The sequence below is a fragment of the Anopheles moucheti genome, chromosome 2, assembly GCF_943734755.1.
Source record: "Anopheles moucheti chromosome 2, idAnoMoucSN_F20_07, whole genome shotgun sequence".
NCBI lineage: Eukaryota > Metazoa > Arthropoda > Insecta > Diptera > Culicidae > Anopheles > Anopheles moucheti.
Genome location: NC_069140.1, coordinates 36,169,567 through 36,193,941, shown reverse-complemented (window position 1 = coordinate 36,193,941; position 24,375 = coordinate 36,169,567). Strand labels below are relative to the sequence as shown.

The window sequence follows — 24,375 nt, the reverse complement described above, 5'->3', positions numbered from 1 at the left end:
CGAAACACTCGACCATTCGTAAAACCATCTAATTCACACCAAGGAAGCATTCAACCGCGTATCCCTCAACAATCATGCCCACTTTGCAATGGATCCCATGCATTGCATCGATGTGAACGTTTTAAGAATATTCCAGCAGATGAGCGGCTCAAGGTAGCTATAGACAGCAAACAGTGTCAAGCATGTTTAAAATCTAACAATCATAATATGAGCAACTGTTACGCGGCCAAGGAATGTGGTATTCAAGGTTGCAAAGAACACCATCATCAGTTGTTGCACATTGAAAACACAGCGAGGATGAATTATCATCAGACTATACAGAACGTATATTATCAAATCGTTCCTGTTGTGTTACGAAATGGGAATATTACTGTGAAAACCCACGCTTTCCTGGATGCTGGATCATCACTAACATTAATTGAAGAAAAGATGGCAAATAAATTAAAGTTGGACGGAGCAAAGGACCCTCTTATGCTTACATGGACGCAAAATCTTTCGATGAAAGAAGATAATAGCAGAAGAGTAAACTGCATGATCCGTGGCGTCAACGAAAAGAAAGAGCACGAGTTAAAAGGCATTCGAACGGTGAAGAACTTACAATTGCCAAACCAGTCACTGTCTGGGACAAAGCTAGCAGTTCGATATCCGTATCTGAAAGATATTAAAATAACGGATTATGAAAAGGCATATCCTACTATATTGATTGGATTGAATCATAGCCATTTATTAATGCCATTAGGCCGGAAAATGGGACGACCAGATGAACCAATGGCGATTAAAACAAAGCTTGGTTGGTTGATTTTTGGCATTGACAAATCAAACGCAAAAATGGAAGAGAATCACATAATGATTCATAAAAGCGAAGAATTGATGACCGATATGATAAAAAGATATTTTTCAACCGAGGAGTTTGGAGTGAAACCTGTGAAAACAGTGAAATGTCAAGCGATAGAAAGAGCCAAGTCTATTATTCAGCAAACACTCAAGAAAAAGGATGGTCGATACGAAGTAGGCTTGCTTTGGAAGAATGACGACATCGTTTTACCGAATAGCTATAACAACGCACTTCGTCGCTTGGTAACACAAGAAAAGCAACTAGATAAAAACCCGGAATTGAAAACGTGGCTGTGCAATACCTTCAAGGAGTATCAGCAGAAAGGATATCTGCGTAAGCTGAGTCAGGAAGAAATATCTCGACACTCTCCAAGAACATTCTACATCCCACATTTCGTGATAGTAAACAAAAATAAGCCAATTCCGAAACCAAGGTTAGTTTTCGACGCCGCAGCAACGATTAACGGTGTTTCTTTAAATTCAGTATTGCTAACCGGACCAGATGAAATGGCACCATTGTTTGGAGTACTTTTGAGATTCCGTGAAGGACCCATCTGTATATGCGGGGACATCAAGGAGATGTTTCATCAAGTAAGAATACGTCCAGAGGATCAAGACGCACAGCGAATTTTATGGCGAGACGGCAACTCTAGTAAGAATCCCGATACCTACGTCATGCAGGTTATGACGTTTGGAGCAACGTGTTCACCAGCGTGTGCTCAGGTTGCTAAAAATCGAAATGCCGAGGAGAACAAAAACAAGTATCCGTTAGCACTCGAACCTATTAAAAATCAACACTATGTGGATGATTACCTCGATAGTTTCTTTTCGATGGAGAAAGCAATCGCAACAGTAAAACAAGTCATCGAAGCCCACGATGATGGAGGATTTTATATTCGAAACTTTGTGTCAAACAAACAGGAGTTAATGAACAATATTTCGCAAGAACGCCATCAAGTAAGAACTTTGGTTGATATTAAAGAAAAGGATGAAGCCATGGAAAAGATTTTAGGTGTTCAATGGAATACTCGAAATGATTATTTTAGCTACAAAGTCGATCTGAAACGTATTGATGCAGAAAAGAAGCCTACTAAGAGAGAAGCATTGAGCTTTGTAATGAGTGCTTATGATCCACTTGGACTCATTAGCCACATCACCATACATGGTCGAATAATTATGCAAGCTATCAACATTGCCACGGAAGATTGGGATGGAAAGATTCCCGATGCATTGTATGAAAAGTGGCGTGAATGGCTGAAAATGATTGAAAGTGCTAGACACCTGGCCATCCCAAGACCAATAGTAGCGTCGATCACGAGTCCAGTTGAAATACATACATTTGTTGATGCATCACTAGAAGCATTTGCTGCTGCTGTTTATGCGAGAAGTAATATCAATGGATGCTACGTAGTACGTTTGATAGCCGCAAAAGCTAGAGTAGCACCAACGAAAGCACTATCAATTCCGAAGCTGGAACTACAGGCAGCTGTTCTTGGAACGAGGCTGACCGCCACTGTAAAAAAGGAGCTTCGTTTGAACATTAGCAGAACTATTTATTGGAGTGACTCGAAGACTGTGCTATCGTGGATAAATAGTGAACAACGAAAATACGACGTGTTTGTATCTCATCGCATAAGTGAGATACTTGATTCAACTAGTATGGATCAATGGAGATGGGTACCATCTAAAGAAAATCCCGCTGATGTCGCCACGAAGATGAGCAATAATTCGTGGATGTGGTTTAATGGACCTGAATTTTTATTAGAAAAGGAACAAGAATGGCCAGGAGTTACAGAGATAGCTCACATAAAGAACGTAGTAGCTGTTCAAAAAGAAAGAGTGATACCAGAAAACCAGTTTTCTTCATGGGAAAAATTGCTGAGACATACTGTTATTATGAAGAAGTTCGTAGATTTTTTGAAGAATCGCAACGCATTTTCCCGCGTTATTTCCGTCGAAGATGTGAAAGTCGCAAAGAATGCACTTTTTCGAAGAGCCCAGTGGGAAGGATTTCCGGAAGAAATGCAGGCGTTATGCAGCAAGAAGGAAATTTCAAACAAAAGCAGTATTCGATCGTTGATGCCGTTCATCGACGAATTTGGAGTATTAAGATCACGAGGACGATTAGAAAATGCAACGCAACTGCCATCTAATGCACGAACACCAATTTTATTACCACAAAAGGTACGCATCGTGAAATTACTCGTTCGAAGTTATCACGAGAAATACTTACATCAAGGAGATAATGCAGTCATCGCAGTGCTAAGACAAACGTTTTGGATCGTAAATTTGCGAAATGTATTACGAAACATCAAAAGCTGCTGCCAAAAATGCATTCTGAATACAGCAGCTCCGAAAGCACCATTAATGGCACCTTTACCTTCCTTTCGTACTCATCCGTATAATCCACCATTCATGCATACGGGAGTAGATTATTTCGGACCAATTGATGTCACTGTGAAGAGATCGACTGAGAAACGCTGGGGAGCGATTTTTACATGTATGAACACGAGAGCGGTACATTTAGAATTGGCAGAGAAATTGGATACTGATAGCTTCATGGTATGTTTAAAGAATTTTCTTCATCGGCGCGGAAAGATTACGCATTTATATAGTGACAATGGAACAAATTTCGTGGGAGCCGAAAAAGAATTGAAGAAAATTGTTCAAGATATAGACCAACGAATGGGGCGCGAAGCAGCAATACAGTACAACATTGAATGGAAGTTTAACCCGCCAGCTTCACCGCACTTTGGAGGTTCCTGGGAGCGTCTAATTCAAATAATTAAAAAAGCACTAAGACATATGGTAGCAGAATGGAAATTACGAAACCCAACGCCAGAAACGCTCAGGTCAACGCTCATTCAAATAGAATCCTTAATCAATTCGCGACCTTTAACACATATACCATTAACTTCAGAAGATGAAGAAGTACTAACACCATTCCATTTCCTTATCGGAAGAGGTGTAAATTGTTTGCCGTCCCCGGAAGATTCCTCACCTATTTCCCGTCAGCAATATAAATTAATCGAACACAACGCCAAAGTATTCTGGGATCGATGGAAAAAAGAATATCTGCCTACATTATTAAAAAGAAACAAATGGACTTGCAAAATAGAACCAATCAAGATCGGCGATATCGTGGTGGTCAGTAATGACAATGCTCCACCTGGAAAATGGTTAAAGGGAAAGGTAGTGGAAACAGCAATAGCCCCGGATGGACAGGTACGATCGGTTATTGTAAGAACTATACAAGGATTGATAAAAAGACCAGCTATAAAGGTTGCAGTCATAGATGTGACGCCGAAAGAGCATCTTCTAGTAGTGAACAAATTTACGAAGAAACCTGGCAAAAGAGATCAATCGGATAATGCGAGCAGCCCAATGAAGAAAAAATACAAGATCGAATCGCGCAATTAAGAATCAAAGAAATTGAAACAAAAATCACAACGCTGAAGATATTATTTTGCATAATTCACCGGGTTGAATTATGGAGGGGAGTATGTTGCGATTTGGAATTTTTTGGATCGAAGTAACCATAGGAAAAGTAATATTGTAAGCCGCATGAAAAATAGTTTAAGGAAGCTATGATTTTTTGTTAAAATGGGTATATAAGGGGGAGCAATTGTTGAATAAAGTAGTTTTCGTTAATCGGTTGAAGTAGAAACAGCGAAGAGTGAAGGTTTCTTTTATCAGAGCTCTGGTTTTCGGCACCTTACCCCCTTCTGTCTGAATAGGCTCCCCAAGCATTGGATAAGGAGCAACTAGCGGGAAGGTCTGGTAAGCGGGACGAATAACCACCTCTGCTTCACCGGGAAAACTCCGTTACCGTCGCACTGTGTCTTCAGCAAAAGGATCAGTCCTTCGCGTGGTCTGCCGAAGAAGCTCGGCGTGTAACACTACCCGACCCCCGTATAACGACCCCCTTAATTGGACTTTGGTCATTTTTGACCTAAAAGGGGTCGTTCTACACGCTAAAGTACGATAATTCATTTATGAGGTTTCATTCATTTGATTGAATTTGAAGCAAAATGCTCAAATTTCTTCCTGCTGTGAGGATGTTTAATGTCCATCTAACCTTTCAAACTGTTATACTGGTAACTATCTGTTATACTATATGTTTTCCACTAGTTATACCTACAGTTTAAGTAACAGAACTTTAGTCATTATGTCGCACTCGAAATGTCTTTGAATGTGGTTGTCTAAGTCCAGCCTAAGCATGTCCAATGTTGCAGGGTCCTGAAGATGTCTACTGTCTAATCAAAAATAGCGATTAGTTGTATAACAATGAAGTCTCTAAAATCAACTCTTCCCGTTCGTCCATACACACAGCTGTCCGTTCGACTACGTCCGTGTGTTCGACGGTCCGGACAACACATCGGCCGTCATCGGAACGTACTGCGGCCAGCAGCGCAATCTGGTGCTGTACTCTAGCGAACACTATCTCTTCATCCACTTCTCGACGCTGCAACGTACCGCCAACACGCAGAACCGAGGTTTTAAGGGAATATTTGAATTTAGCGAAAGTTTCGTAAAGCTAGACTTTATCCGTAAGTGCACGCTTTGCGCTCTGCGCCATACGTAACCATGCAGCAATGCACACTAATGTGAGGAATTGGGTTTGCAGGTGAAAACGATGGTATGCACATACGCGGCTCGGAGTGTGACCAGAAAATCCTCTCCAAAAAGGAATCGACCGGATTCGTGTACTCGCCCAACTATCCCTTCCCGTACATACCGAAAGTAGTTTGTAGGTGAGTATGGCCCCCGTTGTGTAATTTGCTGGGACCGTATCGGCTAATGGTAACGCTCGATTCGTTGCAGATATTTCGTTTACGGTATGCAGGACGCACAGAATCTGGAGCGGGTGAAGCTGGAGTTTTCCATTTTCGAGATTCCCAAGGGCGAACATAAGGATAAGAGCGAGTGAGTAGTTTTGGCGGGATGGTAGCGTTGACCCGGGTGGTAACTAATGTGTCTGTCCAATGGTTTCTCACACAGGTCCAACTGCACGGATGGGTATCTGAAGGTTTATCTGAAGGGCCAGGAAGTGGCCGACGCGTACGACAAGTTTGATCACGAGCTGTGCGGCGGCGAACTGCCGCACGCGGTCATCAGCGACGGTCCACGGCTGGTGATGGTGTTCAGTTCCGGCGAGCTGCAGGGCCGCGGGTTTAAGGCGAAGTACACGTTCGAGACGGAGTACAAAATCCCGGGCACGGCGGCACCGGACGGTACGTGCAGCTTCACGTACCGCAGCACCTCGCGCAAGAAGGGCGAGTTCAACAGCCCGCGCTACCCGTCGAACTATCCGTCGGAGACGAACTGCTCCTACGTCTTTCTGGCCACCCCGAACGAGCAGGTCACGATCGTGTTCGACCACTTCAAGGTGAAGGCGGACGGGGCGAACACGACCGGGGGCGCGTACGGTGCGTCCGTCTGCTTCGAGGACTGGCTTGAGATGTACGTGCTGTATCGCGACGGGACGGATCGGTTTCTCGGGCGGTACTGCAGCCTGACCGCGCCCGGCCCCGTCGAAAGTCCGCGCGGTGCCGTCGGCATACGGGTCGTGCTGCACACCGACCTCGAGAACGTGGCCAGCGGTTTCAAGGCGCGCTACATCTTCGAGACGGCCAAATCGGTGTTCGGGGACTGTGGCGGTAACTTCTCCGGCGAAGATTCGGGCATCGTAACGTCGCCCAACTTTCCGGCCAATTATGACGGCCCCGGCAAGGGGCTTGCCTCGCGTGCCTGCAACTGGTACATCACTGCCCGTATCGGCTACAAGATACTGCTTAACTTTGACTACTTCGCGATCGAGGGTGAACCGGCCAGTGAGTAGCAAGCTTGGATGGACACTGGTGGAACTTCATGACTTACGTGTTTTGTTCGGTATTACAGCTCGTGGATGTGCTGCTGCTGTAATGCGGTTGTGGCTATCGCCCGACTCAGACATGCCTCCCATCGAAATGTGTGGCGAGAAGCCCGCGATGGAGCACTGGCAATACGTGACCCAGGGCCAAACTGCCCGTATCAGCTTTACCAGTGCTGATAAAGCAATCGGTGCTCAGGTGAGTCATTCTCCCCAGACATTTACTTCCGAAGATACGAAGATGAGCTTTACCTTCTGATCACTAATGGCCTTCCCGTACCGTTCGCAGGGTTTCCGTATAATCTGGACCGAGGTACAGGACACACCGGTCGGATCCTCGTCCACGATATCGCTGCTGTGCGAATCGACCTACCACTTCCAGTGTCTAACGTCCGGGTACTGCATCTCGGAACGGTTGCGGTGCGACGGTGTCAAAAACTGCGGCCCGCTGGACAATAGCGATGAAATGCACTGTGAGTCGTGAGTGAGTCGAACGGATTTCAGTTCATTTTATTTTATTTCTGCTCGGTTACTTTTGTGTTATTTTGTTTTGGTCCGGTTTTTTTTCCGTTTCGTTCAACTGCGGTACACCATCTACCGGCCGTTAAAGCTATCGGTTTTCCCTTTCTCAGTTTTCCCCATGCCCGCAAATAACTCGCCCAAAAATGATGAACGTTTCGAATGACGAATGATCGTGCGTGACCATCTCCAAGCAAAAAAAAAAAAACACTTCAATTGGCATCCCCGCACAACCGAGGAGCATTTCAAATTTATTTCTCCCAACTTCATTCAAACCCACTTTGCTATGTTTTGTGTGCGTGTGTGTGTGTGTTTTGTTTTTCGTTGTTTGTTTTGTTCTTCTACCAGAGGAATCGTCCTTCGCATGTTTTGCTCACCACCACCACCACCACCAAAAAACCGCGAGCATGTACAAACTCGAGTACACGGCGTACGCCATCGTTTGTCACGCCATTCGGACGCCATTGCGATGTTGCTCACTAGCATCTTCATGTGCCTGATTATGCTCGGTGAGGGTGTAAAGTGCCTTACCGGATCATGTCCAACTTTCTGTTTTGTTTGATGTCTGTCTGTGCGTGTTTTGTTTTTTGTTTTTATATATTTCACAACCTTATTCGTTCGTTTTGAAAGTACTTTGGTATTTTAGATCATACGTTTGTCGCCCGATCGACATTGTTTCCAAGTTAAACAACAGCAGCTGATTCGATTTCATAATTGGTACTTACGCAGCTGGCAAACATGGCCTGGCTACTCACCTTGGCAAAGGCGAAGAAACATTCCTCGTTCCAAACAATGCAATGCAAACTGTCGATGTTACGATCGCGTCACCATACCGAAGATCTTTCTCTTAGTGTCTTCTTCCATGCTCGAGTCTGCACGATTCTATCTCTCTTGGTCTTGTGTTTGACTATTGTGTTTTTGTTTTTGGGGTTTGTTTTTGTATGGAAGCGTTTTATGGATATGATTTTGTAACATTATTCTACTAACTACGTTTTGCACTGTACTTCTGTTCTCTGGAAGGGGCAGGGATATAATGACACAGTTAGTTTTGTAATGAAAAAAAAAACACTTTGCGTTCCATTTTGTTTCGTGTATCAATCTGTTCGTCACCTTAATGTGCCTCATTTATCAAACGATCCGTACCATTAAGGATCGTCGGTACAAAACCACACATCCGTCTATTGGCACATTTTCTTCCTCCATCATGTAACCTCACCGATAGGCTCATCGTGAGATACAAGATCAATTTATGCAAGAACCCGATTGTTGATAGAATGATGCATGGTGGGATGTATAGAACATTTGCAACCGGTGACATTGGCGACCAGTCCGATCCTTCTGCACGTGCTTCATTCCGTCAAGAATCGGCGTACTTTGCGTTTCTCACACAAATTATGCATCCTGTTGTAAGTGGCAAATTCTCATCTCTATCTTTCCCGTTTTTTTCTTTCTTTTTTCAAATAATCTCTCAATCTTTTGCTCAAAACTTTCTTCCTACTATTTTCACTACTATTTCTACTACTACTACCACCACCACTACCACTACCCGCAACAATGTCAAATGATAAACAACATTTCCTTTTCCAACGACTTCTCCACCGGCGCACCGGGACACTGTGGTTGATGTGGAATTGTGTGCTAAATTCGATTTCATTAAACGAACTACCTAAACCTTCTGCGACGATCAATAATGGCATGCAGGTGAAGCGTCTGCTCGATCGCTTCCTGCTTTCGCGACACTCTTAGCTGTGGTTTGGCTTTTTAGTGTGTTTTACAATCATACCGAGCCTATTACATTGTGATAATGCATTGGTGAACGATTTTACACACAGTAGCAGCAGACAGTGCTTCTAATGCAGTGGCACATCTCTCGACATTAATTAACTATTTGGTGCAGTGCATCAGTTCCTTCCTTCCAATTGGATTCCCATTGTCTACCAATCCGTTTGCGTGTATGTGCGTCTGTGTGTGTGTGTGTCCACTTTTATCCTACCACAGCTATTCAGAACAATTTAGAACAGCAGAAGAATGATTCTGCCCAATGCTAAAACACTGCTCCTGGCAGCAGCTTCCAACCAGTACCTTCTAAACCGGTCGGTTCTAGTTCGTTAAACGATCTAGAAACACATAAAAAAACTCCTTCAAATTAATTAGAAGCATAACAACAAAACAAACAAAGCCCAGAACAGATAAAAAAAAACCCCAGTTACTCCAACGGTGCATTCCAATACAATAAAACACGCTCCTAAAACGCTTACACGATAATGTCTACGATCATGCCGACTATTTCTAATCTGATCCAAGTGAGTCCCATTTTAACTTTAATCCTAGCCATCTGTCTATTTTTACTCTTGCCTTACTGATGTCTACTCTATATATATTTACACAATTTTGCGTTGCAAAAATTTCTAACAACTCTCCTCACCTCACCAACACGCGCCCACCCACGTACACCTCACACATCGCACGACCGTTTTGTCCGTTCGGTGTTTGTTTTCTGCTGCCTGCACCCGGTAGGCGCGCTGTATGGGCATGGCTTTGTGTTTGAATTTGTTTGGTTATGTTTTAGTGTTTCCGTTCGTAGCAACAAACGGCAATGAATCACAAAAGATCCGTTTTAGTGCACGTACAGTAGTTAGTATTAGTGGTTTTCCACATTTGTGTAATATTTTCTTGTGGCTAGAGTAGACGATTTCGAGCTGCAGCCAACGTGACGGGCTGGCAATCGGCGTTTTTTTCCACTCATGCTCATCATATCGTACGATCGTTTCCACTACTTCATGCGTTATGATTTTTGTTCCACACAAATTGGTTTGTTGGTCCACAATGCTCCTTCGGCTAGAATTTAACCATCTCCCTTTCCACCCGGGAATGTATGTGTGTAAGTGCGTAAGTTGAGGAAAAAAAAGCAACAAAACCGAAGCACAACAGGAAGGTGGTACGATGTTGTTGGCTGTGATTAGTATGAACCTTTTATGTTGCGGTTAACGCCGTTCCCCTGTTCATCCCGTGCTCAATCGTTACCGTTACCATTACTTTCTTTCCCGTTTTTGGTTTCCATTTTGCGTTCCATTCTAGTGTAATCGGTATCATAATTTTCCGCATTATGGTTTTGTTGACATTTCGGGCCTGTGCTCATCCGTTATGAACTGAAGTTTGACTCATCTCAAAACTGCATACATAATTGTTCTTTGTCGTTTGGAAATTGGTTTAACGTTTTGAAGCGCTTGTACACATTGAACATCCACATCACCGACACCGACACAAAACTCACCACTGCGGTTGTATGTGCGCGGAAGCTGGATGGAAAAGTAAATCCTTTTCCGCCCAAGCACCCACCGTACAACATTACTCACATCACAGTATACGCTTGCTAACACGATTAACGCACTTGTTGGTGCACACCGCACTGACACACACAATGATTCCCTCATCATCGAACACATCACATCCTGTTAGCGTCACTCATGGCGTAAATACGATCGTACAGAAGCAAACACTTTCTATATGCTGAAGCTAACATAACAATCACTACACCACTCACACTGTTATATACATAAATATAAGCTACTGAATGAATGTCCTTACCATCACTAATGGAATGTTTCGATCTAACCATCCTTTTTCACCTCCCACCCACTTCCCGGTCCCATCCGCTCACCCGCTTCCCCCCCCGTTCACCAATGCTGCGCGTCCATACCTGCGCGTCCGTTCGTGTGTATGTATCGATCTTTGCTTTGTTCTTGCCGGTTGTTGCACTGCTGGGCGCCGTACCCGTACCCCGTACTGCTGCCGTAACGCACCGTCCACGCACCCGGGCATCTCACGCGAGCAGGCATCATCATAGTGCCCGAGGAGGATCACGGCGCCTTAATAATATCCTGCATAGCCGCCGCCTCGTTCCTAACCTGTCTCCTCTGCACTCTCTGTCATCGAAAAAGAAAACGCAGACATCACAGACAGCTGGGGCTGCATAGGAACGCGGCCCATTACGACTCGACCACCAGTGCAACCGGTATAAGTAAATAGTTCCCAATTCGCGGCGCGGAGGTTATCGCTCCGTCACCTTGGCGCGTAGCAAGCAACTAAACGACAATCTATCTATCTCTCTATACTCTGTTTTTGGCTGGTTTGTGTGTAGGCCTTGGCTCGAGTCGCCGTCATCTGCAGGGTGGCGGCAGCCTGTCCGGTAGCCTGCACGGCATTAACAACGGTGAGCCGATGCACATACCGCCCGCGCCGCTCCCGCCGGTCAGTGTGCCGCCGCACGTCTGCATCAACGACACGCTGATCGACACGGACGACCTGAACGACGATCTGTTCATGAGCAACTGCGAGCGGTTCTCGAGCGGCGACAGCGTATAGCAATGAGTGCCAACAGCGGGCAGCCTGCTGCGGCCGGTTGCCGCCCGGAAGCCGGTGCGCCACTGCCGGTGCGCCTGCAGCTTCTGTCAGCATTTCCTGGAGGCGCAAAACTGCTGCTCGCTCTACTACCACTACCCGTGCGACTCCTGCTATCTGCTGCTGACGCTGCTGTGCGTGCCGGGCACCGAGATCGGGCACAGCCCGGTTTATGAGCCCGCGGTACGGTGAAACAACAGTGGGAGTCGTCCGATGGAGGGGAAGCCATCTTTGGAAGCAGTGCGGAAACGGCTGAAGGCCAGCAGCGATGGAGACAAAACAGTAGATAAATAAAATATTTTAATTGTGAATATGGATAACCCCTTCCCGCACCCCCCCCTCATCCGATTCCTCATACCTTCCCGACCCACCCGCTCACCCTACCGTTCCTCGCCCCACAAACTCCAAACGCGACACGAGAGGGCGTAAACAACCTGACACGCTACTAACGATGAGTGTGTACAAGAAGATTTCATAATACTTAACGTAAAATGCGGAAGAAAGCCACGATACGATTCAATCGATACGCAGTAAATAGGCGGTATGGAAATCGGGTGCAGTTTGCCAATACAGGTTGATTTTTGCGAACGCGAACGGCGCAGAACACATGATACAGAGACGAGGTGGCGCACCCCTCGGAACTCGAGCTAAGGTTTTTTTTTGATAGAGAGAGATAAAGAGCGAGAGAGAAAGAGAGACGGCGCCGCCTAGCCGTAGTGCAAACGTACCGGCAAAATGATACGGAATGGCGCCCCAATCGTAGCATATGTGTAAACAGTGGATAAGATAGATGACGAAAAAGAAAAAAAAACAACCCCGCAACTAAATGCCAACAACTAGCCAGCAAATCTTGAAGCGGTGCCGAGGCCACCGGAAAGGGCGCCGACCCACTGGCAGCAGCTTCTGCCAATGGTGGGTCACGCGGGTTGGCAGTAACTAACGCTATGGCAGGGGAGTTTTATTTGTAGGTTCATTTTATACGAAAGCAAAACATACCGGTAACTAAACGAAAGAAAGAAAAAAAAACAACCCAGTAAGTAACCACAGTAAAGAAAACCCTTTTTAACAATATTTCAATCTAGCAAAACAAAAAAAACAAACAAATGAAGAAGCAAAAAAAAAAACAATGACAGTAGCTAACGAAGTAGACGAAGGAGTGGCAGAAATGCAAAACGAAAAAAAAAGAAATAAAACAGTATAACAATGTGTATGTGAAGATAAAACTAATAAACGTACTAATAAACTGCACCTCGGGTAAGGAAACGAGGAGAATAAAGAGTAAAAGACAAACAAAATAGGAAATATCTAATACAATTTACCGTGCAGGCGAAAAACGAACGGGTGGAATGGGTGTGACCGATTAAAGCAAAACCAAAACAAAATACACAACCACACACAACACACACACACACATACACATCCAAACACACGCTACACTAACTAACTAATATGCAAAGTAAATCATCTCATCTACTTACGGCTCGTACCACCTTCATTCAAGCTCATGATAAGCAAACCCCTTTTCGTACTTCGGACCGGAAGTAAGGCTACGAACGCTTAAGAAACACACCCATCACTCTAACAAAACAAACTATGAAACGAGCATCACTCAATTGTGTAGTATCATTCGCACGAAAATCAACACAAAACAGATTCACTTACATATACATATACCAAACAACAACAACAACAAAACGACAACTCCAACATGAAGCATAAAAATGGAAAACAGTAAAACAGTAAACAACGCGTACCATATTAACAAATACAGATACTGCTAGCATGAGGGGCGTGCAAAAAACAAAAAAGAATGAAGTAAATAAATTAACCCCCAAAAACGTACTCGGTGGGCGTGGGTTTGAGGCGAAGTAAACGTAACATAAAGAATTTGTAACATAAAATAATGATTAAAACCCAAAAAAAAACAAACAAACAAACAAACAAAAACACACACACAAGCAGTGAGGAAATGTTGTTTTTTATATATTTGTACGAACTAGTTACTAGAAATTAATAAAATTAATATGGAAAAGGTAAGAAAATTTAACAAAAAACACGCAAATTAAACTGCGGCAGTGGTGCGGCACCGGAGTAGCAACGCGCAGAAAGTGTGTTGGGGTTTGTGCAACGCTATCGATAAACCTCGATCTTGCGACACAACACCCAAAACCAACAGGGGGCAGCCAGGGTCTGTGGGGGAAACGTGGAAAGGACGAAAAGTGGGAAAGCCGAGTGGAGAAAAGGAAAATAACACACACAACAGCAAAAACAGGAAGAAAAAAACATGCAGCACCACAGAAGGGTTCCGGAAGAACACACGCTCTCTCTCTGACTCGCTGAAAGTAATGATGCCAAACAAACGCTAACGAGGAGTAGCAAGGAGTTGCTGTGGGAAAGGAAGCGAAGATAGGGGGGAAAAAGATACACTCACGTAAAGTAAAGTAATAACTAACATGAAACAGATTTTACTACCGTACACTATCGAACAGGCAAATAATATAATTAGCAAATTTAACAAAAAAAAAAACAACCAACAATAACCACACGGCATGTCGCGGCAATCGGGCTGTGTGTTTACTGGGACGGGGACGGTGTGCAAAACATCACCCGAAACGCACGAGCGCACACGTTCATGTTCTGTTGCGATGTTGCAAAGTGTGTCTTATGCCGGTGCGCTCTGTGTGCATTCTTGGGCAACTGGTGCACGGCGGGATTTTTGAATATGTGTTACGATACGGTTCATTGTTGCTATTTGTATAAGTTTTGTTTCAACACACACACACACACACACACACTACAAAAGGCCGCGTCCCACAACCCCCGTACGTAGAAGCGCATTCCCTTTTCGTGATATACACCTAGCCAACGTGTGCGTGTTTGAATAGTTTCAGCAGGAAACCATTTTCGATGAGAAACGAAGAGGTAACATAAAACCCAACCCGGTTGGTGCACGGTAATTTAATTTATTCACCTGTTCGCCCCACTGTTAAAATGTGTATCTGTGTGTCTGTGTTAAATTACCAATCAAAGTAAAACCAAAAAAAATATACAAAGCAATGCACGGTGAGCAACATGTAGTAGAACTTCACAGAACCCTGATTTTACGCTTACTATATATTGAATGTCACTCAACTCACACCTCGGAAATGCCGTTGACAAAATTTAAACGAATTAAAAACAAACAAGCACAAACGGTAAACGTGCGTGGTATTAACCTTTAACATTAATCTAAATTAAAGTAACGTACACGAAATACAAAATCAACGCAATACCGATGAGGAGCAAATAAAAACAAACCAAAAAACGAAAACATTGCAAAAGCTAAAGAGAAAGGTAGAGGAAATGCAACAGCAGAAAACCCCATGCAATCACAACCTGTTGACAATTACAAGTATGAAACGGAACACTAAATCGAACGTTGCGCATTACTATACGAAAGTAGGCACGGGAGCTGGAAAGGATTACAAGAAACAAGCATATGCCAACGCGGAGCCAGAACGGAACAACAGCTGTAATCATAAACGATTAACCATGTATTCAATGTGTGTGTGTGTGTGTGTGTAAAGTAACGTTAAAATAAACATGGAGAAGCATAACAAACAGCAGAAGAATACAAAAAGGAAACATTTTAACAGAAAAAAACGCAAACGGAAAAGAGAAAACCAAACAAAAAAAAGAGACGACAAGAAATCAACAATGCCAGTAACAGTATGGTTAACGAAACATAACTAAACAAATTAGGCGAAATAAAATGAAATAACACAGGAACAAAAAACCAATTCCCTTTTTGCGCAGAACGACACTACCACAGTGAACACTTACACTCACAAAACACGTAAACGTAATCGTCAGCAGAAGAATGTGTGCGTCCACTTATTAAATAAAGGGAACGAACAAAACCGGGGAAGAAACGGAATGACTGCGAGAGAGCGAAAGAGAACCCCGCCAAAAACAAAACAACACATAGGAACAGACAAAACAAATGGAGGAAACAAACGAAACAAAGAGGAAAATTTCAACAACAAAACAAAATAGCACAGGGAAAATGCACACACACCACATACCGAAAGGACAATGTATGGTCGATGTGAAAGTGTAACAAACACACAGATCAGACAGAGCAAAACAAAATGGCGGACAGCTGGCAAATGGAGCAGAAAGTATCGCTATACAAAGAGACAGGTAACGAATAGCATCCAGTGTGAAGATTCCGTTCCACAATTAGTTTTCTTATTTGGCTTTGCCTTGAAACCGATTCTTCTTTCCGACAAAAAGGAGCCAACAAAGAAACAAAGCAAATGCACAATGCACAATGAACGGGCATCACGACTCCCGCATGATCCCGCTGTGCTTGTGCGACGTTAAATAATTTATATTTTTCATCCCCGTTCAATAGGTTTCGGATTGTTTGCAGGAGAGCGAGAGACACTCACACACACACAAACTCTCTCTCTTTCTCTCGGAGATCTGTTGCCGAAGACTGCAATGCCGCGATAAGATGGGAACGGATGGTATGTCTATGTGTGCGTGTGCGTGTGGGCTGAACGAAGAAAGTTGAAAGCACACACACACACGCACACGTCAGAAAAAAAGGGGATGAAGGAAAATTGGTTTCATGTTACTGAGCAATGATGAGTCGCACCGCAATGTGCTCCAATATCAACCAATACGAATAAATGGCACGTGTGGTGTAAGGTGTCGCTTAGTAACGCGATTAATATATTTCTGTCTCGGGAATGAAATTCCAGCTCGGGAACACTTTTCCAGCACACACACACACATTCTCTGACTTACACATTACAATATCTCTCACACGCAGCAATGGAATGGACGTGTCTGTGAAGATGGTTTCGGGATTAAGTTTTCCCATCTGTTCTGCTTCCCATCAGTTTCATGCAGCTGCAGGAGTGGATTGTGCTCGGGTTTGAATGCCTTTTTTTCGGTAAATTTAACCCTCAGTTTCAGTTGTTTGTTCCCGGTTTTTTTTTTTTTGTACATTCAACGAATGACGGTGTTTGCGTGAGGCCAGATTGTTGGGCATTCGTCGCGGTCGATCGCAAAAAAAAACCCAAAAACGGAAATGGGAGAAAATCACTGCCTAAACACACAAAAATAAACACATATTTAAATCAATTTTATCCAACCAATCAAACCATGACGCAAGGAACGGGCCATGAACATATAACACGGTAGAACGATCGTCCAAACAATGCTCCTGTCCCGGCCTGTCGGTGCCGGGTGCTTTGATCGACCATCTGTAGACACAATGAGGACGATCATGCTGCTCTTCTGAGTGCGTCAAAGGAGCATAGAATTTATAACGATTATCGGTTGACATAGTGGCATTTTCGGGTGCGTTAAACGTTGCCTTTAACTAACGTCATCCCTAACTGTTACAAAAAAACATGCCAACATGCCAGTAAATTCCATTGTGTTTGAAACGGTTCATTAAGCCATGCAATGCTTGATTTCGGTTTTGTTTTACCTTAAACTGCTCCCCTGGTGAACTTGGAGTAGCAGCAGTTACTGCAAAACTAAAAACAATGACAATCGATTGTTTCCAAACTTTACGTTGTCGTTACGTGTCGCTAATGCAAGCCACTAGTTAAAAGAACTGAACCCGCAAAACATTGCAGGCTGTCATGAGAAAGTTTAACCCATTTCATAGTGTCACGGTCGCAGAGACCGCAACGACGATCGCCACAAACATCGCTCAATCAGCTAACCTTACCGGAAATGAAACGGCTACACACAAACATAGACACACTTTATACATACCGTGACGAATGATGCGCAAATGAAAACTAAAGGAATACAAAAAAAAAAAAAACAAACGTCAACAGTAAAATAGCTTCGTGCACATTTATAATGCCACTAACTTACTGAACCACACACACACACCCTTTCCCTGGAGGATGACGGGCGGGCAGGGCATAGCAAATGGGGCTACACTTATCTAAATTAAACGCATACTAATTAACAACAAGGAGGCAAAGCATAAAAATGGCGGGGGCAAAAACCACGCGGCGTTGAAATCGATCGTTGCTCCCAACAGGGGGCGGGTCACGTGGTCAAAACAAAAGCAATCCAAAGTACGGTTTGCGCGGGAAAAGCGTTTAGCGAAGATGATCGATCGTGAGCGAGAGTGTGTGTGCGTGCGCGTGAATGTGTATATGAGCGTGTGTGTGTGTGTGTGTGCGGGATGTGCGCGAGCAGAGGTATGCAAGCAGGAAAGGAATATTGAAAACAATTAAGAAAAAAAAAGTAATTCCTAATGTTGTTTGTTATAATCAAAAAATAAACTGTTACATAAATTATAAAAAAATAATAACAAAAAACGTAAGAACGTATCTGGACAAAAAAGGAAAAAAAAACATGTTAAGAGTATAGAACTCATTTTGATATTAATAAACGAAGCAGCAGCAACAAAAAAAACAACCACACAGATACATACTGCGGGGTGAGCAATAGCGTAAAGGGCTCGCCAAACCGGGAGACAGATAGAAAGAGAGAGAGTCACGAAGCCGTGAAAGGGGGAAACAGAAGCGGACGAAACGATTTTCGGGGGGGTGTGTGGTGTACGCGGTAAAAAAAACACAACCCACTGTCTGGCCGGAAGTATGCGATAGTTGTAGCAATGGTGTACGGCCAACAGTGACGGTGAAATATGATAAACAGCCAAAACTGGAATAAACATTAAAGTAACAAGAAGATGACGGAAACGATGGAGAAGAACAATTAAAACGACAACAACAAATACACTCACACAAGCCACAACACGTGCACGAAATAAAACAATCTACACATTCCATACACACAAGACACAAACAAAGATGGAAGAACACAAACAGATAAGTACAGTGCAAACACAACCAACACCCACACACATGAGTGTAACACACAGCAAAGCAAATGAAAAAAAAAGAAAAACAGGAGTAACAGGAGAAGAAAAACAAGCAGTGCTAGGAAGCAGAAAGGAAGCTGTAATTTTAAGAATCAATAACGTGAGTTAACGAAAAATATAAGATAATGATTTAAAGAAGATAGTGTTTTTTCGACAAACAGGTTGTTTTATTTGTTGGATTGGAAGGGATGGTGTGTACATTGGGGAGACCCTCAATGGCGACGCTGAAACATCCGAATAATGTTATTCTTGTAGAGTGCGCATTCAAAGAAGGCTTCCGAATTTTCAAGTGAATACCCTAGCACCTGATTGTTGTACATTGACCAGTTATACACTGGGAATATTTAATTTAAGATTTAAAATCAGTCAATATTGTGTCGTCCAGGAACGATCGTGAAAATATCTACAATATGCAAAGCCACAACCGAGAAACAACAGTGCAACAATCGGATCGGTAAAAGTGGTGGTCGTTACGGATGATCGATGCAGAAGTTTCGGACGAACCTGACTTCATTTCGAAGCCATAATGTACAGATTACATGTATTATGAGATGAGTTTCAACTTTTCTTAGTGATGAATGTTTTCTAAGTTTACTTACAACCACTTACAAGCACAAAGTTTTACTAAGAGAATCACCATCGTAAGATTTGCTTACCATCAGTCACGTGTGAACTTTTGAAATGAAATAATTCATGCCGAAGCGTGAAATATTTCAAAGGCCTTTTCGAGTGACTGCAAAATACACAATTACACGGAACAATCATGTTTATAACACACAATTCACTAGATACTTCTACATTAGTAAAGGGATTTAGAAAAGAATCTTCACCTTCTGATATTTTATTTAATAGTAGTATGTAATATTCTATCAATTCTCAATGATTAAACGATTTAATGATTCCTTATAATTTAAAATTAAATATTACAAAGAACGCAGAATCACACTCCTTGCTATAGACAGTTCTCAGGTCTGTCAACCGAACTTGGTGAACCAAAACAACGCTCAGCAGCAATAACAACATTTTTCCGATAGCCGCAAGTTTGACCAGTTTTCTATAAAAATGTCTATTGAAATTGAATCCGCTGAGTGAGTTTCGTGCCTACTGTGAAATATACCGACGGGCTTGTGCTAATGTTCACCTCCATTTCAGTGTGATCCGTCTTATTCAGCAGTATTTGAAAGAGTCAAATCTTCACAAAGCGTTGCAAACATTGCAGGAAGAGACGGGCGTATCGCTAAACACCGTCGACAGCGTGGAGGGTTTCGTTTCGGACATTCACAACGGCCATTGGGACACAGTGCTTAAAGCGATCCAGTCGCTCAAATTGCCGGACAAAAAGCTGATCGATCTGTACGAGCAAATCGTGCTGGAACTGATCGAACTGCGGGAGCTGGGTGCTGCCCGGTCTTTGCTGCGCCAAACCGATCCAATGATAATGCTAAAGCAGCAGGAAGCGGAACGTTACATCCATCTGGAAAACATGCTACAGCGTGCCTATTTCGATCCGCGAGAAGCGTACCCGGAAGGGTCGAGCAAAGAGAAGCGTCGTGCCGCCATTGCCACCGCCCTTGCCGGTGAAGTGTCCGTAGTGCCATCGTCACGATTACTGGCACTACTGGGCCAAGCGCTGAAGTGGCAACAGCATCAAGGACTTTTGCCACCCGGTACGACGATCGATTTGTTCCGCGGTAAGGCCGCCATCAGGGACCAGGAGGATGAATCGTACCCGACACAGCTCGCCCGGCAGATCAAGTTCGGACAGAAATCTCACGTCGAGTGTGCAATGTTTTCCCCCGACGGTCAATATCTGGTAACCGGCAGTGTGGACGGTTTCATCGAGGTGTGGAACTTTACGACCGGCAAGATACGTAAAGATTTAAAGTACCAGGCGCAGGATAACTTCATGATGATGGAACAAGCCATCCTATCGATGGCTTTTTCGCGCGATTCGGAAATGTTAGCAACCGGTTCGCAGGATGGTCAGGTGAAGGTGTGGAAGCTAATCACCGGTCAGTGTTTGCGGCGGTTCGAGAAGGCCCACTCGAAGGGGGTGACTTGTTTGCATTTTTCCCGCGACAATAGTCAAATACTGACCGCTTCGTTCGACCATTTGATACGGTTGTACGGGTTAAAGTCGGGCAAAATGTTGAAAGAGTTCCGTAGCCACACGTCGTTCGTGAACGAGGCTGTCTTTTCGCCTGACGGCCATCATGTGCTGAGCGCGTCCTCCGACGGTACGGTCAAGGTGTGGTCGCTGAAGACAACCGAATGCATTTCCACGTTCAAAGCATTGGGTACCCATTTGGCCGTAAATTCGGTACTCATACTGCCAAAGAATCCGGAACACTTTGTGGTGTGCAACCGGTCGAACACGGTCGTCATCATGAACATGCAGGGCCAGATCGTGCGTTCGTTTTCGTCCGGTAAGCGTGAGGGTGGTGCATTCATCTGTGCCACAATATCACCGCGCGGCGAATTCATCTACTGCTGTGGTGAGGATTTGGTGCTGTACTGTTTCTCCGTTACGTCGGGCAAGCTGGAACGTACGCTGAACGTGCACGAAAAGGATGTCATCGGGCTAACACATCATCCTCACCAGAATCTACTAGCATCGTACGGGTGCGATGGTTTACTGAAAATGTGGAAACCTTAAGGATATTGGCAGGGGGAAGTTTTCCCAACACATTGGCTAAACGAGTAAGTGCATACAATAATTATAATAAATGACGAGTGTGACATAAGGATGAGCCAGTGATTCAAACGAAAGAAAACATTTCGTTTTATGAGTGAATGTTTACCCAACGACGACGCTGTACGCTCTTACTTCGTATCACAATGGTTCCGTTTATCAGACGGCATGCATATTAAATCATTGTAACGGGGCGCACAACTATGCGGCGGTAGACCATCAACCCGGACCATTCTAGCCGTTTGCGTGAGGGCGAACAAAGGCCTGCTAATGATGTTTACTTTCTGCTTCACCGCTTCATTCCTGGCTGTATGTACAATAATTTAGTTAGCGGCAAACCTTGCCGGCGCATTACCGGCCACCGGGACCAGTTCTTTTCGTCTGGTCAAATAGTTTTGATTGTTGTGGTCGGTAAAAATATATTACATTTCATATAACGTAAAAAACAATTACCGAATTGGCATCCTTCGCTAGGAAAACTGGTGGAGCCTATTTTAGTAGTTTGCTGAACATCATTTTCATCCAATTACCCTGTTGCTGTGAGATGGTTAGCAATGAACTTATTTTCATCATGGAATTAGTAAGACAAAAAAGTAACTCTATACTTCTAACCACAAAAGAGCTTTTTCTTTATTGCATCAGTTCCGTTCGTTCCTGCGAAAGGACCGTTGTCAAAGAGTTCTTGATACTGGAGAAGTCCAGCTACGGAGTTGATTTAATCATGGCGCAAGCTGTTGCAGGCAGGGGATGGTTAAATTAATTTGTGGTTACGCTTTTGTCCCATCTCTGGCGTAAGCCTTTGCTGGAAATGTTTTTAAGAAAATATTCAATTCGAAGTGTGTTTTAATACTAATATTTTTATTGCAAATTTAAGATAAATGTTGCAAAAGTTTTATTTTATGTACTCAATATTTTTATTTATAAGTTTAGTTTCGCATTGTTCATGACAAATGTTCATTTTCAAAGCGAATTAATTTAATTAATTCAAAGTGTTATTTTAGGATCAGGATAAATACACGTGAGAGGAGAACATTTATTGTAATCAGAATTTCTGGGGTTATTATTAATCGACTGTAGTGTAGGGCGGATCGGATCGGGTTTTTGGGCTTCGATCGTTCACGGGATCATTCCAGGATTCAATTCCTAATCCAGGATCCTCTGGACTGATAACCAAAACAATCCTTCAGGATCCTGTTGTTAGGCTCAATCGTTTAGCTTAGAACATGTGATAGGAAACCACATTATTTATTACATAAATTTAAACATTATCTCATCAATTTAATCATTATTAATCATTTGTTGTTTTAATATTTCTCTTCTTCTTAGGTTGGCTTATAGAAACTGTGAGTTTGTATTTATTTTTAAATTTAAATCCAACCCTCGGTGCTCTGCTATCTCCCCGGGGGGAAATCAAGTAAGCAACAAACAACTCGACTGTCCCCTCTGAGGGGACATGCAAGTGAAACACGTTCAACCACAAAAAAGTTTTTGTCGTTTTGATTTGTACGGTATTCGTCGCACTGTCGTGTGCACCAGAACAACAGATACATTTAATGAATACTTCTTTAAAAAAAGGAATTATTGTATGCTGCAACTGTTGCACAAATTTCACCAATGATATATTTCAATTTTTAAAACACAGTTTTTGCAACATGAACTTAAACATAAACATAAAATATACATAAAAAATATACCATACCAATACAATACTGTACTTATGTACTAGAAATGTTAAAGAAATGTACTAAAAATATATTTATTTTGTATATTAGACTATACTTATATTACATAGTAAAAAAGAAATGGGCTATCTTAGAAACTTGTGATATATAAATTTTGTTGAAGATTTAATAGAAATTTACAAATTTAAATTTGAAGACTTAATAGAAATTTACAAATTTAAATTTATGCAAGATAACAGTCACAGGCCGCTTTACGTGTGGAAAATTGGAATATATCCCATTATGTTTCGATTCTTTAGACAAAATACTACAGCAACACCAACAACTGAAGCACATCTGCTTCCAGTTCATAACACTCAACGACATTCCTTTATGTCCTTTACAAATTCCAATACCAATACTGTTTATGTTGTACTCCTTGCATTCTCCAAAGATGTTTTAAAGCATGCAAGCAATGTCTTCTGTTTCAACTCAAGATCTTGTTTCAGTGCCTTATGGTTGTTTTAGGAAAGTGATCCCTTTACATCTTTTTCGTCAAGTTACCAAAGAAAAGCAACATCTTTACGACAAATACTGACATCTGATAAGGTTTTTTTTTTATTTTTTACCCCCTGTCCATCATTCGTCCACCCCTTCCTCCCCTGCCCAGTGCCGGTAAAGTAACAACCCTTCCCACGCGGTGGTCGGTTTCTTCGCAAAGGTTACTACTCCATTGGCCGGCACGTTGCTGTAAACAAAACCGAAGCGTAGACGGTTGTTTACATGGGTGGCTAAAATAAACCGCTTCATGGATGTATGCGCAGTGGGTCCGGAGAATCGCAGCTCGAAACAATGCCGATAGGTTGTTGAAATGTTTTTGATGTTCGGAATTTGAAATGTGGTGCCATTCAATCATCCACGCATCGGAATGCATCCGAGCTGGGTTGAATGCTGCACAAGCCGCACTGTTTTTGTTCTGGGCCGTTTTTATAAAATGGAACTTTAATGCATCCACCCTCGTAATGTGTATCCCGCACATGGTCGAGAACGAGCGACGGCGGAGACACTTCCATATTGGGGGATGCTGTGAAAGATGAAAACGCAGATGAAATATTAATGTCGGTATGATTGAATTGTCGATACAGTTTACACTCGCAGTCCGAATTCCCCCACAGCTCCCTTCCCTGCAGCAGCAAGTCAATTAAATGCGCGGGATGTTTATTTATGTTCGGTACATTGAATTAGCTGGAAAAGCTGAAGCGATTGAGCGTGGCATTAGGAGCAATGGTGCGTGAAATCGATCCGCTTTCCGCCACGAATCGGTCTGTTGGTTAATCCAGCCGCAACGTATCAGCAAACCACGAGTGGAAGGCCACCCAAACAGCAACATCCAGACAGTACGGAAGCGCAGTAATATTAGTGAAGAAGCAAAAAAACCAAAAATACATGGCTGTAAAAATAGGTTACAATCTGTCATCATGGTTAGATCCGT

At 43.2% G+C, this 24,375-nt stretch overlaps 2 protein-coding genes across 4 annotated transcripts in view; both read left to right on the top strand.

The window, feature by feature from the left end:
* Positions 1–17,478, top strand: part of LOC128303755 (cubilin) — a 29,418-nt gene extending 11,940 nt beyond the window's left edge. Inside the window, exons 6-14 of one of the 3 annotated variants that reach the window (XM_053040817.1) lie at positions 5,167–5,384; positions 5,462–5,588; positions 5,659–5,760; positions 5,836–6,668; positions 6,736–6,905; positions 6,996–7,179; positions 11,061–11,240; positions 11,367–16,498; positions 16,532–17,478. In XM_053040817.1, coding sequence (XP_052896777.1) covers positions 5,167–5,384; positions 5,462–5,588; positions 5,659–5,760; positions 5,836–6,668; positions 6,736–6,905; positions 6,996–7,179; positions 11,061–11,240; positions 11,367–11,590 — 2,038 coding nt within the window. In that variant the 3' untranslated portion in view covers positions 11,591–16,498; positions 16,532–17,478. Of the gene's footprint in view, positions 1–5,166; positions 5,385–5,461; positions 5,589–5,658; positions 5,761–5,835; positions 6,669–6,735; positions 6,906–6,995; positions 7,187–11,060; positions 11,247–11,366; positions 16,499–16,531 lie in introns of those variants that run through there. The other 2 variants (XM_053040832.1, XM_053040825.1) reach the window with 2 other exon arrangements.
* Positions 17,479–19,524: 2,046 nt separating this feature from the next.
* Positions 19,525–21,243, top strand: LOC128303822 (WD40 repeat-containing protein SMU1). The gene is made up of 2 exons (XM_053040902.1): positions 19,525–19,618; positions 19,683–21,243. Exons 1-2 carry the CDS (start codon positions 19,593–19,595, stop codon positions 21,184–21,186), a joined length of 1,530 nt encoding a protein of 509 aa, XP_052896862.1. The 5' UTR covers positions 19,525–19,592; the 3' UTR covers positions 21,187–21,243.
* Positions 21,244–24,375: the final 3,132 nt, after the last annotated feature.

Coding starts and splice junctions, on each gene's coding strand:
- LOC128303822 (XM_053040902.1), top strand. CDS start 19,593: ATGTCTATTGAAATTGAATCCGCTGA. Junction 19,619..19,682: donor ATTGAAATTGAATCCGCTGA/GTGAGTTTCGTG, acceptor CCTCCATTTCAG/TGTGATCCGTCTTATTCAGC.